This window comes from Arachis duranensis, chromosome 7 (assembly GCF_000817695.3).
Source record: "Arachis duranensis cultivar V14167 chromosome 7, aradu.V14167.gnm2.J7QH, whole genome shotgun sequence".
In the NCBI taxonomy this organism is placed as follows: Eukaryota; Viridiplantae; Streptophyta; class Magnoliopsida; order Fabales; family Fabaceae; genus Arachis; species Arachis duranensis.
In genome coordinates, this window is record NC_029778.3 from 69440161 (window position 1) to 69458042 (window position 17882).

Here is a 17882-nt window from a genome sequence, read left to right on the forward strand (position 1 = left end):
GGAATGTGATTAAGTGTAATTTATTTATATGTAATTAAAAATAATTGAATACTATGTACAGTAAAAAATTAATATTATTGAAAGATAAAATTAAATTAAAATTTATTTTTATGTATTATTTTTGTCCCTAATGTTTTTGTCCTATTTAAGTCACTAACGTTTCAAAATCGTCTCAATTTTATCTCACCGTCAATTCTGTTAACGGATCCCCAACGGCAGGACAACATTGAGTCAATTTTAAAACGTTAGGGACTTAAATAGGACGATTAAAACATTAGGGATAACTTTGGAACTTACCCAAATATTGAGGACAAAAATGATACTTTACTCTTGATAAAAATGAATAAGACGTGAAGTGATATGTGATAAGGATGAATGTGATGATGAGTAGTGATTGATTACGATGATGATGAATGAGATTAATTGAGATTGGATATGAATTAAGAACTGATTGAAAATGAAATGACAATGAAATTTATGTTGAACATGATTCTGATTGTGATACACCTGCCTAGGTAGATGCAGTGGCATTGATCCACTGGCTCCAGGTTTGGTTTGAGTCTCTTGGGGTAGATGCAGTGGCTCGCCCCTACTTGCTCCCAATCGAGAATGATATGAGATTTGAGAAATTATCTGAGTTTTAGATTTCTTTGGGTAGATGTAGTGGGCCGACTCCACCTGTTCCAGGTTGAGATTTGAGATTCTGTTGATCCTTCAACGCAAGTTGTGACTGGGCGCTTAAACTCCCCAGATTCCCCCAATGAGACGAGAATTGAATGATAAATGACTATATATATATATATACTCTTGGGGATGCGCGCTTAGGCAATATCCCGGCTTCGCTACCGGATATGTCGGGTTGGCTTGATAATTGGCATATGAGACTCATCAACCATAGGACAGGCATGCATCATTTGTATATATTTGATTTGTTTGTGTTTGCCTAATTGTATTAGTTTTCCTAATTGAATATGATACATGACTAAATGCTACTTACTTTACTTGAACCTACTTGTGTATTTCTTTATTTGCATTGCTTGTGTTTGTACAACTGAGAGGTCTCTCATGCTAGTGTTGGTTGACGCTGAGGGCTGGTGCTGATTCTGGTTATGTTTCTATTTTTATTGGAGAGTTGAGGAAAGATGAGAACTGTTGATTGAGACTTAGAATTCCCTTATGATAGTTGCCAAGATATGGATTAGAAAGGACTTAAGATGGATAAGGTGATGTGTGGAGAAATAAGATCGCTTAGTGAGTTCGTGTTGCCTTATGTAGTATTTATTGGCACTTTTACCATACTGTGAATCCATGGGTCGGGGGTTTCTCATATCTCTTGTTTTCAAATGCAGGTTCAGGTACTCAACAGTGAGCTGTGCTTCATCTGAGAGATGACGAAGATCATTGGACTCTGTTTATATTCTATTTAAAATCTCTCTGTGTTTATTTTGAAAAACTTATATTATGTACTTATTTCTTTTGGAATTTTCCTATAAAGGCCATGATGTATATTTGGGAGAGATAGGAAAATATTATTGTCAAACTGATTTTATTTCTCTACCCCAACTAGCCTAAACTTCGTAGGTCACAACTAGTGTCTATTACTTATGATATATATTAATATCTTGTCTTTATCTTATTCTTCTTTACTACTTTATCATTTCCTTCGCTTTTCGATCACGATTTACTATCTTTCTTTATCGATATGTGAGTATTCCCGATTCGCGATTTTATTTTACTCCTTTTCATCTTTCTCGTTTAATGCTTCCTTTCAACTATATATGTATATTAAATCCACCTTGAGAGTCGTACCACCTTATTATCATTGACTTATGACTCGAGCATAAGGATTTGAATATTAGGGTGCTACACCATGGCATAAGTGGCTTCGGACTACTTCACCCTCTCCCGAGCTTTGGCGAGGTTGGAAACAAGTGCCTCCTTTTCACCCTCCAACTCCTTTTTGGACTCCCTCAAGGACACCACTTCATCTTGCAGGTCAGCCAAAGAGCGTTGAGTGGCACCTAAGGGAGTCTTCTCCAACTCCCTCAGCAAACCGAAGCATACCTCGGCCGTCTGAGTTCCACCTTGGGCGAGTACTTGAAGATGGTTCTTTATGAAAACATCATCCATGCTAATAAAGTTATATGGAAGAATGTGTTTCTCACAAAATTTTATACCATCAAAGCCCGATTCATAAACGCTTCCTGACTCAAAAGTCTTACGTTTTTTAGGATTAGGCTCGGGAAAATGAGGCACAAGGGGAATTATTTGATTACCAGAGTTAGAAGGAGGAATGGGAGGAGGAGGAGTTGGATCAGGAGTAACTTTAAGGGAGCAGAGCCACCCAAGTCCGACTTGGAAGGAGAAGGAAAGTTGCCCAACTCGCCGGCTTCTTTTAATTGAATAGTTTGGGCAACAGCTTTCTTCTTAGCAAAATGAAGAGTTTTCATGGCGGCCAACTTCCCAGCTATTTTTTTTGCATGACATTAAAGTTAGATCACATTAGCCAATAAAACAAACAATAAAATTGTATTTACAAAATGAAAAGAATGCAACCTAGCTCATATTGGATTTGGCTTGGATTTCCTAAGTATTTCTTGGTGTCCAAATAAGGAGCTTGACCCCAACACTCTTGGAATAAGACAACTACACTCTCTTCAACCTCGTCCAAGTGATCCAAACTATACTTAACAACTATAGGATTTTCCCCCAGTACAAGCTAAAAAGGGGCTCATCTCTCTCATCCAGAAAGAAAGGTCGGACACCCTCAACAGATCGAATTTTAAAGAAGTAATTTTTAAAGTCATGAAAAGAGTCATAAAAATTGGCAAAAGACCTTCCTCCCTTGAACAACTCGGAAGGAGATCCAGCCTTGCTCTTTGGAACTAAAGGGCTTGGTAAGAATAAAAAAGCAAGAGAAAACTTTAATTGAAGGAGGGATGTTGAGTTCACGGCAGAGGAGTTGATAAATTTTCAGAAAACTCCAAGAGTTGGGGTGGAGCTGGGAAGGAGCGACTTTACAAAAGCCTAAGGACCTCGGACTCAAAGTCGGTGAATGGAAGGCTAACCCGCAATTTTGTAAAAAAGTATTCATACAAATATATGAAATGACGTTCCGACTTGTCAAGTTGGAGAAAACAAATCCTCTCTTCAGGATCAACCACTATGACCTCATATCTACGCTCATCCTCTCGGTTTTTCACACAACCTATGATACCTACGAAGGGTCTCAGCATACTCATGATCAATAACAGAAAAGAAAGAAAGAACAAATACGTCTACCCAAATTAAGTCGGACGGGAATTAGACGACATGGTGAGAATTACTGAACGAGATATAAAAACTACACCTACAATACAACAAAAGAAGATCATCACCACAAAGTCAGAAATTAGGGAACAACAACAAAAATATGCAGGCAAATTCGCACGAGGTCGGGTTGTCTTTAACAACATGAAAAAACTTCACAGTTCTTAAAAACCTCTTGCGAACAAACAATTAAACCAATTTAATAAAAATGCCACCGTTTTTCAGATGTAAAAGAACAGAACCATTTGGGGGCAAAGTATAGAGCCCCACATACGGTACACAGATTTATAGTTATAGATTTATAGTAGAAGAAAATAAATTCCAAAAAAAGAACGTGAAAGACCATCGCAACCATGAAGATACAACTTCAAAAGAGCATCAAATAAAGTTCAAACAAGGAATCATTTTGCACACAAAACCAGAAGCACATTATCTAACTAAAAACACAGGTGTGAAAAATAAACATTAAAGGCGAAAACTAACCTTGATTGAATGGGAAAACAAAGAAGCACACGTAACCGTAAATACACGAACATTCTAAAAACTCCTCAAGAAAACACGAATGAAGATTGAAAAGCAAAAGTTTCAAGATGGAAAAACCTTGTTGATGAAAATGGTTGTAACAAAGATGATGAAGAGCTTTGTGCAAGAAGGAAGTAAAAACATTTTCAGAAAGAAACGAAAAAAAGAAAAGAATTTGGGTACTTATAAGGGACTAGGGGCAAAAGAGTAATTTTGTGATCCCTCATTCATGGCGCAGAACTACAAAAGGACATAACACCTCAAATTTTAAAACACATCGAATGCCCGACCTAAATGTGCCAATCCACAAGAAATCGGTCTAATCTACAAATGCTCGAGCCCGACCTCATAAATGTTCAGACTCAAACAGGGACATTGTTCATACCCTGCCCCAAAAATATAGCCATGTCCAAAATGAATAGAAGTCCACCTAAAAGAGATGGTCTCATCTACACCTACCCGAAGACCTTATATACGTCGGGCACAACGACAACAGCTCAACTCTACTTATCTAAATAAGTAACTAACTCCTAATATATTTCTCACTTATCTAAAAGGGAGATATTAACAACTTTCTTAAAAATAAGGAACAGTTATCCACCATCAAAGGTGGAACTATTCTGAAAGGTGGTTATCAACTCTACTATAAATACACTGATATTCTCAAGTATATTCAGAATCCAATCTACTAAAAGCATGCTTTAAACCCTTGCTAAGTTAAATATCAGAGTTCCTTGCAGATACCACCTCCCACCTCCTCACGAAAAATTCATACGGCAGCACCTCAATATCAACAGAAGTCGGACACTGTCTCATAAAGAATTTGTACTCCACGTTCAGAACTAAAAACAATCCTATTTCAAGTAACCCTCAAAACAATATTATTCAATTTGTAAAACAACGTGATTTTTTTAGAATGGTAGATAGGATGTAGCTTAAATAAAGAGAATTAAGATAAAATAAAAACGGAAGAAAAATGATAAATAGTTGGTGTTTTCCTTTTGTGTATGAGTAGTAATGAATAGAATAGAAGTAAAAACTAGACACTAAATATCAATAGAAAGAAATTTCAGATGGGTCTAGTAAATATTTTGAAATGTTGTGCCAAACAACAGTGGCATATTTTTGAGAGAACTGATTTGTGTACGTTAAAATAAGTTATCAAATTTAGTTATTATGTATTTTTAAATATATATGCGTTGTTTTACACACTTTTAATATATATTCTGTATTTATATTTTATATGAATTATTGATTTGATAAGTGATTTTTTTTTTACACTTACCATAGTTGCTTTTAAGATACATGACATGGTAAATCAATTAATTGATAGATGTTAGTATATTAGTTATTAAAATTAATTATAATACATTCAATTAATAATTAATTATCTACAAATTGTACAATACTATATATCCATCATCTATACTTGCAAAATTCTTCAATTGTTCACCTTGCGTCTCAAAATTATGCTAATATATGCTTATCTTTTTTCAAAGTTTGTGTTAAGAAAGGGACTACTTTTTTGTCTATTTATGAAATATGAAAAAAAATAATTTGTTCTAGTTCCTACTACTGGAGTTTGGACATAGGGAGTGAAGAAGGAGAAGACAGGAATTACACTGAAATGATTCATTCTATTATTGGTAGTTTTGACTATTGAGATTGTCGCAATCTATAATAGAATGAGTAAGGAGCAACAAGCAAAATCTCAGGCAGCACCACATGGAAAGAGGAAATTGTTTCTTTTAAAAAGCATGACATAAATTTACTTGAAGTAGCATATTAATACTAACAGTCTGAGACACAGTGTACATAGCTCAAGTGAAAAAATACAGGTAGCTCATGTTCAAGGAAGAAAAAAGGTAAAGTTATTAATTTTCCTCCCTCCAACTATATTCTTGGAAGCATCTCAGCTATGTTCTTCTTGGGTAAGAGTAGATCTTTAGTAAGGAACATGGATTCAACACAAACCCATAAAGAAAATTTGGGTGGTGCAAGCTGCTCCTGAGTGGAGGTCTTATCATGGAAGACGGTTGTTGACATTGGAGTTTTCATATTCAAAGTGATCGTTTGATTGAAATAAAGGGGTGATAAGAAGAAGTGCAATTAGGTCGAAATTGATGAGAAGAGATGATATCAGATTGGAGAAAACTATTGTTTAGAATAAGAATCAATGAAAGAGTTGCTTAGAAACAATAAATTTTCATGGTTGGTTTTGGTGGTAATAATCTCAAGTACTCAAAGTGTAAATTTGGTCAAGTACTCAAAGTGTAAATTTCTTACCATGTAGGCTCGCATCTCACTGTTATTGACGCTAGGGGTGGCAATGGGGTCGGTAGCGATGGGCTTTTGTCCTACCCGACCCCGTTCCGCCCTACAATAATCCACATCAAATTCATCCCGCTTTTATCATAAGTAGTAAAAAGTTAAGTCCTAACCCGCTTCTGTGGATACCTGCTCCTGCGGGTACTCGCCCCGCCCCTATAATTATTAAAGTTCAACAAATAAAACTAAATTTTAAAATTTATATAACTATCATTACATACATAACATAAATTAAAATAAAAATTTGAATATAATATAATAAGGGCGAAATAGATACTCACAAATTCAAATAGTGTTGCCATCCCTAATTGACACTATCAATTATACATGGATACTGTCACTATCAACATCTTTGTATTACCAATTGATTAATCAATAATATCTCAAGTCTTGTCTTGCACTATTCTATTTTAAAACTATTAGGTTGACAATGAGATTTGTATTTCACTTCTTTTAGTTTTCTCTTTCACCATGAAACATTGAAACCAATAAGGTGTTCAGACACACAGGAAGACTTCACTCAAAAAATTGTTTGTGAATTGGATTTTGAAGTGTCTTCCGTTTCAAGTTCAAGTATGTAACTCAGTACTTTGACATTGGTAACATAAAAACCTAAAAGGACCAAGTCAAGTTGAATTCGCTGTACTAAAATAAAAGCCAAGCATTGAAAATCATTAACTTAACTACTCTAATCCAGTGGTCAACTCTGTTACTCATCTCTGAAGTGTTCTTTGATGGTTTCACACATGGTTCTGAAAACCAAATCGAATCGACCGGTTTAATCGAGTTAGTCAGGAACTGATCATCTAGTCGACCCGAATAAATTTATAAACCGTCTGACAAAAAACCGATAAAAAAAACCAATCAAAACAGCGATTAATTGGTGAACTGGTAGAAGTGTCTGGTTTTTTAGAGGGTTTTCGGTTCGAAAATATACCCTCTAAAATGGCGTCATTTTGTCTATAAAAATTAAAAAAAAAAAGAAAGGAAGAAAAGCTAAAGTGCTGAAGTCTGAACCCTAAATCACCAATTCACCATAGAAGCCACTCGTCTCTCCTCTCTTCTCTGAAAACCATAAAAGCCACCACCTCCAATCGAGCAGCCCACGGCAGCACCGCAGCCACCTCAGCCCCATATCGTGTGGAAGTTCAGCGCCGTCGCAGGAGCTTGACGTTGTCTCCTCTGTTCGAACGTGCTCTCTGTGTTTACCGTGCCTCCGTCACCGTCTCTTCTGTTCGTGCTTCCCTCGCCGCCGTTAGGTAGGTTTTCTCCTTTTCTCCATTTTGTGGTATTTATTTATTTGTGTATTCTAGGCTGAGTTTTGCGCTATTCATTCTTGTGATTACAAGTTCTGAGATTTCTGATTTCATATTCTAGTTACTTTTGGTGTCTTTGTTACAATATTCATCCACCCTTGTGATGTTATATTATATCTTATCTTCTGTGACTAGGAATCATTTAGTTTGGTTAATTACTTAATTTTATTCATGATTTTTGTTAGCTTGATTTTGAATTTTGTTTGCATTGACTTGAAATCATTTTGTTTGCTTAATCTCTCTTTGTCTTCGCCGGCAGTTCCATCTCTCACTGTCACTGCGAGTTTACTCTGTCATTGTCGTTCATCCCTCGCCATCTCTCGCCATCATTTTGAATTTTGTTTGCTGTGACTTGGAATAATTTTGTTTGCTGTGATATTGAACATTTTTCTCTGTTAGATACTTTAGTAGTTGATAATTATGACAAGCTAGAATTATCAGAGAGAGAAAATGATCAACATTCCAATTTGAGATAAATGTTCTACATTTTGTACCTATGCCAAATTTGGTGACCTTGCCCAGTGGCTTCGAAGATCTATGAAGCCATTACAGTATTTGTTGGTTTCAAGATGCATCAATCTTGTAGTGCTTTTTGAGTTGCTACCAACTATAGATTCAATTTAATTTTTGTTGCTAATGTGTATTTTGATTTAGAAATCAGAATTATGGGAATTGTTGCCTAGATTTATTGCTGTTTTTCTAATTATGGTATTGAAATGATGTTGTCGCTCATTATGGGAATTGTTATTGATTTTTTTAGTATTGATAATTAGTACTTTTGTTAAGTTGAAAACTTGATTGTTGAATTTTTTTTTTGTTGGTAGAACATTATGTGTTTTATTTAGGTGCGTCTTGATCTATTTTAGTTATAAATTTTGATGTTTAAAATTGTTTATGAATTTTTATTGATAAATTATGTATAATTTATTATGTGAAATTGAAAAATTTTTAATTTTATTAGTTTATAAATTATTTAATTTAAATATTTAAAAACATTAAATCAGTGAACCAATCATCTTACCGGTTCATTGATCAGTTCAGTTCTCACAACTAGGTTTCACACCAAAATTGAAGTCAACACCCAGAGTATACCTGTAACTTCTTATCTATTCAATCCAAGAAGATTAAGTCATGTTCGACTTTCGGTTTAAATATTGTCACGCATTTTTTCTTAGAAAATGTTGATTATAATAGTGCTAAAAAAATGTTAATTATAATAGTAGAGTTTATACGAAATAGGTTCAATAAAACTCTCAGTTGTTTCCTCTCGGCACATGTTAATAATAATAATAATAATAATAATAATAATAATAATAATGAAAAGAAAAACAACAACATCAACAATAATAAAAGTCCTATTTCTCTTAGTTAACTACTAATAAATACTTCCTAAAGAATAATAGGTACATGATATTCTATCTATTACCCTCATGTGCGTCCATAGAACCCAAGTCCTTTCCATGGTGCAGATCCCGAGTCTGTGACTGCCTGTGAGGGTGTGACCTCGGCTTTTTCGAGATCCAATTGTATTTCTTTACTTTGTCTGTCATTTTTTATTCTTTTATTTTATTATTTTTTTGAAAACTTGAAGTTGAAAACTAAACTAAAAATCCAACAGTTTTGACGGTCAAACTCGAGTGTTTATACAGCAATACTCAAATAAATGTCCATGACTGAACCTTTCAAGAAATCATGAGATATTCAAATTATCTTCGGAATAAAAAAATTGGTACAGGAGCACACGGTCGGTTTACCATTCGGAGCTTGCAGCAGATCCAATTCTCAACAGGCATTCTCGCAGCAAAAGTTTCAACAGCCTCCAATTCCTCCCTGCACATATAAAAACATCAGTGTTTGTGAAAAGTATGTCTGTTAGTTACGTAATATGTTATACAATATACATATAATAAAAGCGGCAGCTTAGGGTAACGCACAGAAAGGTCACAAGTATCCTGCGTTACTCACAGAAAGGTCACATCCAAAGGGTATAAAGTAAGCAGCCTAACCTGATAATTACATCAATGATTGTTTCCACTGCATGAACATGTGACTTTAAGGTCACACGGAGACAACTTATTTGTTGCTCCAAGGCTTTCTTTCTGAATATATTATACATATAAGTCCATGTTATAGATGAATGAGCATTCTCCTTATTGCAGAAAGAACAATAACTATTTCCTCTCTTTCCCAAAAACAAAAAAAAAAAACAAAAAAACAAAAAACAAAAAAAAAAACTATTGCCTTCTCCTAAAAGAATTGTCAAAATATATTAATTTTTCAAAGAATTTACAAAGTGAAAAATACTGTTTTGGGAACGAAGGAATAACATGTAAAGAGAGGAGAACCAAATAATGAGAAGCGAAGCGATGGTAATGACTAAAGGGCGAATAAGCATTGTTTAAGGCCAAGCAACATATGTTGTTCATGTAATTTTTTTTTCATACAAGAATTATTTAAGAGTTTTGTTAATCAATACTCTAATTTTCTAAGAATACTAGTTAAGAAAACCGAGAGTAGGAAATGTTTAACAAAAATAGTAAGATTTTTAAGCTAAGGCATTGAATAGTTGGAAAATTCAAGAGTTCCCACTACTATCTCTTAAGCAGACCATTAGAGTAAGGACACTCGTTGGCTGATGAGGTTCCGAGGTTCCATCATTAGGTACCGAAAGAACCTCGCCAGCCATCACATGCGAACGCGACCTGCAAGTTTGCAGTATACAGTAGGTACCGAGCAGGACCCATAACAGTCCCACTGCTACCTATAGTAGAGTGGCAAAAGCACTAAGAAAATCCAAAAACCAAATTGTTGACCCAATGAAACTGAATTATCCCACAAGGTATTGAAACTTCAAAGCCCAGTGCTAAAAAATACATGTTCATGGTTACTTTTGCAATCTAAGGTAATGAACAGTGGATGAGACTAAAAAGAGAATTTATAAAAGGATTATCTAGTCAAAATCACTACTGAAATTTTTCGAGGAAGCAGAGCAGATGGCTGCACTTGTCAAACATTAATTGAACTTAATTACTTCAAAATAACTTAACTATTGGTTATTGAAATGTTCAAGACTTCGCCGAGGCGAATCATGCTTCAGATAGACAGATACAGTTAAGATATTGATGCCAAATTAGCATATCGTGCCTTACAAAAAAATTCAACATGGAAACAAACTATAGAGACAGGAATATTACCGTCCACCAGGGTGCCCAACATAAACCACAATACTGATAAGCCCTCCTGGCATTAGAATTCTCTCTGCAGCTTCCAGTGCCAGAAAAGTTGTTTCTGGCCTTGTTATTATTTCTTTTTTGCCACCAGGAAGATAACCCAAGTTGAAGGCAACAAGCCTAAAAGGAAGTATTGTGGCACATTAAGATAGAGCTCACAGCTTTAAAAGTGACCACCATGATAAGTGCTTCTAAAACATGGTAAGTACATAAGTGGACTTGATATTCAAGATTACACATTAATAATATTCAGTTCAAGAATATAACACTGATAAACCAAAAGTTCCTTTCACATCTCATGGAAATATGAGAAAATAGTAATTTAACATACAATCTTAGGCCATCCGATCCTATAAAAAAATGTTTAGTTTTACTCATATGACGTCAGAGTGGAACGCAGAAAGGAAAGAACCACACATCCTTCCTTCTTATCTTTTTTTCCCTTTCCTCTCTCCCTTTTGGATACAATGATAGTAATGAGATTTGAACCTCGGATCTTATGCATACAACTTAAATCCCACACCATTAGACCCCTCATGGTGCCCTTTTTTTAATATCTTTTTTCTTATAATACTATTCATCAGTTCCTTATCTCAACCCACCACCATTAGGATCACCACTTCATTGGTGGCAGAGCAACTTTGTCAAAACTATCCCCCTTTCTTTCACAATTAGTGAGACCATATCATCATAAAGAAAACGAATATCTGTTTATATTATTTTATTTGTCTCTCCTCTTCACTGCTGAAGTTAGGAATACTAAAATTAACAAAAGTACAATACTTGGATTGGATTTGAAAAAATACTTGATACAGTGACAATCATAATAGTTATTGATGAAGGAAACCTATGTATAATATATTGGTTAAATAGCATGAGGCTTTTTAAATACTAGCATTTGCAAAGTGACAGTAGAACACTTTGAATAGATTAAGATTCAATGGTTGACATAGCTTCTTCATTTACCAACCCAAATCTGAGAAAGTGCATGCTATGATGGCTATCATTATGGTAGCTACGGTAGCTATACAACTTTGGTAACCCTTTAAAAATGTTGCTAAAATTAACGTCATGCTTTTTATATTTTTGCAACATTTTTTACTTTTAAGTTTCAAACTAATAAGTGTTTTCAAATATTTGAAGAGTATTACTTTAATTTTAATAGCACTTTCTAAATGTTGCCAAAATTGTAAATCTACCATAGCCACCATATTTATTGAAAGCCACCATAGACTCTACCATCCAAAAATGCTTGTGGAAATAGTATGATCGAAAAAATCTTTATATATTTCATTGTGTTCAAATTTTGAGATAGATTTTGAGATAGGATTCATTCAAATGAGACCAACTTGGACCTAAGGCTAAAATTTAGTGTGTGTATGTGAGGTGCTGGTTTGGTGGCGTGGAAAAAGAAGCAAAAGATTTGCAGAGTAATTAGGAATTCATTTCACAAACACAACCTATTGAATGAAGTATTTTAGATTTTGGTGATTACAATTAAACTAATTCAATTACATCAACTGTGTAGAACCATTAGTTTCTAAACACAAAATGTGAACATAGGAATTGAGTTTAGGGAAAGTGAGTACCTAACCAAGGCATTCCTTGGAACCACTTCTTCCATTTTACTATGACAGATGTTGACTAGCTTGACAAGTTGTCTCTGCATATATTTTGCAATTAGTTACATAGATCATAATTTTTGCTAAATTAATTACATTGAAATTAAAAGTATTAAATACTTAAATAACATACAGTCATACCCTACAAAAGAATTTCAAATATAATAATAAAAGAAAAGCACATAAAACTGAGACCGAATAATTTGAAGCAGCACCAAATGTTATCTGGACAAATTTGTCTGTATAATATATAGCCTCTTTTTTTTTGGATGAAATATAGCCAACTTATTTATACCAGAGCTGAAAATACTTTATACTTATTTTCAGTTCTCACCTCATCCAGATTTAGTGATTCTTCAAGCAAGATAGAAGTACTATCTAAAGCATCTTTCTGAATATCCAATGCAAATACATAACCTTTTCGAGAATCATCAGCAACCAAGTTGAGCATTGCCAAGGTGTCAAAGCCGTTGCCGCAAGTGGCATCTAGGACTGTGTCTCCCTTCTGGACAACATGTTTCCATACCCTGGAACAAAGAATGAATGGTAAGTAGCAGAAGTAACAAAATTTATGCCATAGGGTTGCAAGTTGCAAAGTGAAAACAATACAATAGGATGCCACGAGAGTCCTTTAACAAGCAATGTTCATGATTACTTTCTAGCTAAAACCTAAGCTCCACTATAAGCTAAATAACAGTAGCACTCAAAAGTGGAATAAATAGAATGCTTCTGCAAATTATTAGATTAGTTTATGCAAGTGGAGCATTTGATCAACTTCAAGCATATTAGAGATATTAGTAGATTAGTTCGTTAGCTAGAAACTTGTTCTACTTCATACGCTATAAAATATAAATGGTTTGCTTCACTTGTAGTGCACACGTTTTCTCATTTTATCAATGTTAAGTATCTAAGGAAAGTGGGAAACCACACCTTAAAGGCAAGCTATTAAGAGAGAAGAACCACTCTCTTCAAATATAACATCAACCATCCTATACTACCTGACTTGGGACTTTGGGCACCCCATAATACCCAAGTCCCTAGCAATCAATTTCATATTTCCAATTTGCACTTAGTCTTAGCTCTTTATTTCCTCGTACACCATGGATCTCAACAAAGCACAACTCTCACACAAATAACCAGTACCAACCAATAAAAAGTCTGCATATCTATTACATTGAAATAAAAAAGTCATGGTTTTGCACTTTTGCATAATTCTTTTTATTGCAAAATTCAAATAGAGCTGATATGGTATGAGAGAGAAATCAATACAGCATATATTGGGTGATGATATTACCATTACTAATTTAAATAATGTCACTCCACTCCATACATTATTTTCTTGTATTGTATGTTTGCATTAATTTATAAAAAAAGGAGTGGCATTATCAAAATAGGAGTATCAATATGTATTCTCCATATATTAAAAGTTGAGACTTTTAGACTCACCATTTTCTAAAAAGAAACAATATCAACTAAAAATTGAATACCAAAAAGGCAAACACATAAGTGCAGTTTTTTCCATAATCAATAAGCAGAGCAATCGGAGGAATTTATAAAATTTGAGATACAATATCGACTTTTAATTATAGAAAAACATATAAGCTCCCTTAGTATGCACTTGGTTAGTGGGGACAGGAACAAGAATTAGAAAAATGTGTTTCCCTTCACCATCTAAGGACACAAAAAATATTAGGGTAAAGTATATTTTTTGTCCCTGAAGTTTGACAAAAATTTTAAAAATACTAAGTTTTATTTTGTTTCAATTTTATCCCAAAAGTTTTCGACTTGCATCAAATATACCCTTGACAGCTATTTTTTCAAAAAATTTAAGACCAATTCAACAACAATTTCATAAGAACAACCATCAACACAAGCAAATCAAGCATAATTTTCATGCATTATTGTTAGATTGGTCTTAAATTTTTTAAAAATTTAGCCCTCAAGAGTATATTTGATGCAAATTGAAAGTTTCTGAGACAAAATTGAAACAAAATAAAACTTAGGGATATTTTTGAAACTTTTACTAAACTTCAGGAACAAAAAGTATACTTTATCCAAAATATTATTTTCTACATAAACACTTTTTTTACATTTATTAAGAATTAAATCGAAATAACTGAAGAAAAATAAAAGAATTCTTTTTTGCAAGTTTGAAAATCTCTTACCGGCAAGCCACAACAATTGCACCTATGAAAGCAGCTAAGAGAATTATTGAAATTAGATCAAATGGAAGAAAAAAATCTGTTGATACATGAACTCCAATTTATTGACTAGTAACGGATTCTGACTTCTGAGGGAGAGAGGGACTATACTGATTGATTAAATTGCATACCCCGCATGCCCATTAACATATAAATTCATTCACTCGTAATATCACATTAGCAAAAATGGTTATTTTCCCCATTGTTCATCAAAAGAACGGATATGATTGAAACATATTCGTAAATACCATTAACATATAAATGAAATTATGCAAATCACCAAGTTAGCTCCCTAAAGGATTTTTTGCGGACAATTATTCCATTAGAAAATATTGAACCTAACCCGTGGACCCCTATGATAAAAGAACAACATTCGACATACATGTGAGCAAGGTCTGTTGCCTTCTTCTTGCCACACAGATAGCTCACCAAAGTATCATCCATTCCTGAAAACAAAGGCACAACATTATGCAACTGAGTTCCCACATATTTCAACTTGAATATATAATTGAAATTAAAAAGGAAAACGGTTACCAAAAAAAGGAGAATGTTTTGGCGAAGCAGAAGGAGGAGAAGATTGAAGGGCATTGGCCTCAGAAATGAAGTCATTTTGCCTAGAGGGTTTCGCGCAGCAACAAAAGGTGTTGATCCTTTGAGGGGGAATGGCCAAGAGAGTGCGGGGAGAGCATATTGTAAGAGAAGTGAAGCAGAATCTAAGGGATGACATCAGTCAGACTTAATCTTACTTACAAAGTTCAAACCAGTGTAATTTGAATATTTTTAAATCCAAACACGAAGTAAAACAAAATTTATTCGACTAAACCAATTTTTCTAAGAACCGGACCAACAATCCAATCGTTCGGTCATTCAAATCAAATGATCTCCTATGTAAGGTTTTGAAAACCGAATTGGTGATCAAATTATTTTTATTATTAGTTTATTAATTTAGAAGTTCAACTAGTTTATTTGAAATAATCCAATTATAATAAAATAATATATAAAATTATAAATAAATTCATAATTATTTATATATTGATATATTAATATTAAAATAATCTTGTTTAGGTTGTGCTACGGATTCAGTCCATAAATTCCACGTCCGGAATGATCACCGAATCCGGTTATCCGGGTCCGAATCACATCGCTCTTCTAGAAGGTCTGAAACCGGTCCACTAGCGCTCCTAACCAACAATCAAACTCAAATATCCCTTCTATCTTAACCGAATAAGATAAAATAAGATAATCACCATCACCTATATAAAAGGGAACCCCAGGCTCCCTCAGGTATGTCATTCACTCTACACACGTTATACCTCTTAGATCCAAAAGAGAAGACATCATCAAAGACATCATGCATTCAAAACTCACCAAGTCTCTGAACAGGGCTGGCACATACCAAGACCAGCGATATGTAGACAAATTTAAATACTGCACTTTTCATCAGAAGTACGAACATACCACAGATGATTTGTAATAGCAAAAGATCTCCTCGAAAAGCTAGCCTGCCAAGACCTACTGGACAAATATATCGAAAGCTGAGGACAAAAGCAAAACACAGAAGACCTCAGCCAACAACCCAAAACGACTGACAATCCCCGAGATAAAGGGAAAAAGGTAGACAGTGATATTAATCCACCTCACAGAATAAAAAATTGCATTTCTGGTGGTTTTACAGGAGAAGGATGTACAAACTCGGCCAAAAAGAGATCCTACCGAGCTATGATGACCATGACGGCATCAACCTCATCTCAACCTATCAACCATACAAACCGGGGATACCTAACGACTATAAGGCAACCGACGCAATCTCGACGATCCCGTTGTTATCTTTGCGCAGGTTGGAGAGCCATTGGTAAAGAAAATCCTGATGGATCCGGGGAGTAGCGCAGACGTACTATTCTACTCAACGTTTTAGAAGATGAAGCTAAGTGAAAAAGCCCTACAACCATCATCCGGAGAACTGGTAGGTTTCTCAGGTGAGCGAGTTTCTATCCGAGGATATATCCGGTTACAGACCATACTCAGAAACTATCCTGACTGCAAAACTATGGATATACAATACCTAGTAGTTGATTGCAAAAGTCCTTACAACATAATTCTAGGCAGACCCTCTTTGAATGCATTCAATGCTATTATTTCCACTGTGCATTTGTGTGTCAAGTTTTTCTAGCAGGATAATAAAGTCGTATCAATCCATGGAGACCAAAAAGAAGTCAGGCAGTGCTATAACGCTAGCTTGAAAAACAAATACTCAGGACGACCCAAGCAACAGTATGTCCAAGCAGTATACAACTCAGAACAATTACCCCCATTGGCTGACCTAGACCCTCGGACCAATCACCAAGAACGACTGATGCCAACAGACGACCTCAGAAAGGTCTAACTAACAGCAGAGGAGGGCAAATATACATACCTCGGTAACACACTGAATAACGAGGAACGAGAACAACTGACCAAGCTATTGAGGCGAAACCTTGATCTATTCGCGTGGACCCAGCTGACATGCCAGGGATAGATCCCAACGTAATTTGTCACAAATTAGCAATCAATCCATCTATCCAACCTATAGCCCAGAAGAAAAGACACCTCGACACAGATAAAAAAGCAGCCTCCTTAGAAGAAACCGAAAAGCTCATCAATGCCAGGTTCATAAGAGAGCTCAGATACTCCACCTGGCTAGCTAACGTGGTAATGGTAAGAAAAAACAACGGTAAGTAGAAGATGTGTGTGGACTACACAGACCTTAATAAGGCTTGTCCAAAGGACGCATACCCCTTCACATGCATTAAATTTGTTGATAGTTCCTCCAGTTTCCAATGTTTTAAGTTTTATGGGTACCTATTCTGGTTACAACCAAATACTAATGTATTCAGCTGACCAAGATAAGACTGCTTTTATCACTGACAATGGTAATTTATGTTATAAGGTCATGCCCTTCGGACTCAAAAATGCAGGTGCAACATATCAAAGGCTGATGGACAAAATTTTTTCAAATCAAATTGGCCGAAACATAGAAGTCTATGTTGATGACATGGTAGCAAAGACACTAAATGCTGCAAATCACATAAATGATTTGAAAGAGATCTTCCAACAACTCAGCACATACAACATGAAACTCAATCCTAAAAAATGCGCTTTCGGAGTGCAAGGAGGGAAATTCCTCAGCTTCATGCTCACCTGCCGAGGTATTGAAGCCAACCCTGAAAAATGTCAAGCAATCCTAAACATGAGAAGCCCCAAGACGGTAAAAGAGGTCTAACAACTAACTGGTCGGCTAGCAGCACTGGCCAGATTTCTACCTCGTATAGCACATCGAGCACATCACTTCTTCAGGACACTGAGAAAACAAGCAAG

The 17882-nt window shown here is 35.0% G+C and overlaps 1 protein-coding gene across 2 annotated transcripts; it reads right to left on the minus strand.

Moving 5' to 3' along the window:
* Positions 1-9093: 9093 nt before the first annotated feature.
* On the minus strand, positions 9094-15313 carry LOC107458583 (uncharacterized). 2 transcript variants are annotated; one of them, XM_021127743.2, is made up of 7 exons: positions 15063-15313; positions 14911-14974; positions 12662-12854; positions 12295-12368; positions 10670-10825; positions 9482-9574; positions 9094-9305 (listed from the first exon to the last, which is right to left on the minus strand). In XM_021127743.2, exons 1-7 carry the CDS (start codon positions 15253-15255, stop codon positions 9182-9184), a joined length of 897 nt encoding a protein of 298 aa, XP_020983402.1. In that variant the 5' UTR covers positions 15256-15313; the 3' UTR covers positions 9094-9181. The 2 variants fall into 2 exon arrangements, with proteins under 2 accessions (XP_020983402.1, XP_015932292.1); XM_016076806.3 differs by lacking the exon at positions 9482-9574 and having other exon boundaries at positions 15063-15309.
* Between the last annotated feature and the right edge of the window lie 2569 nt (positions 15314-17882).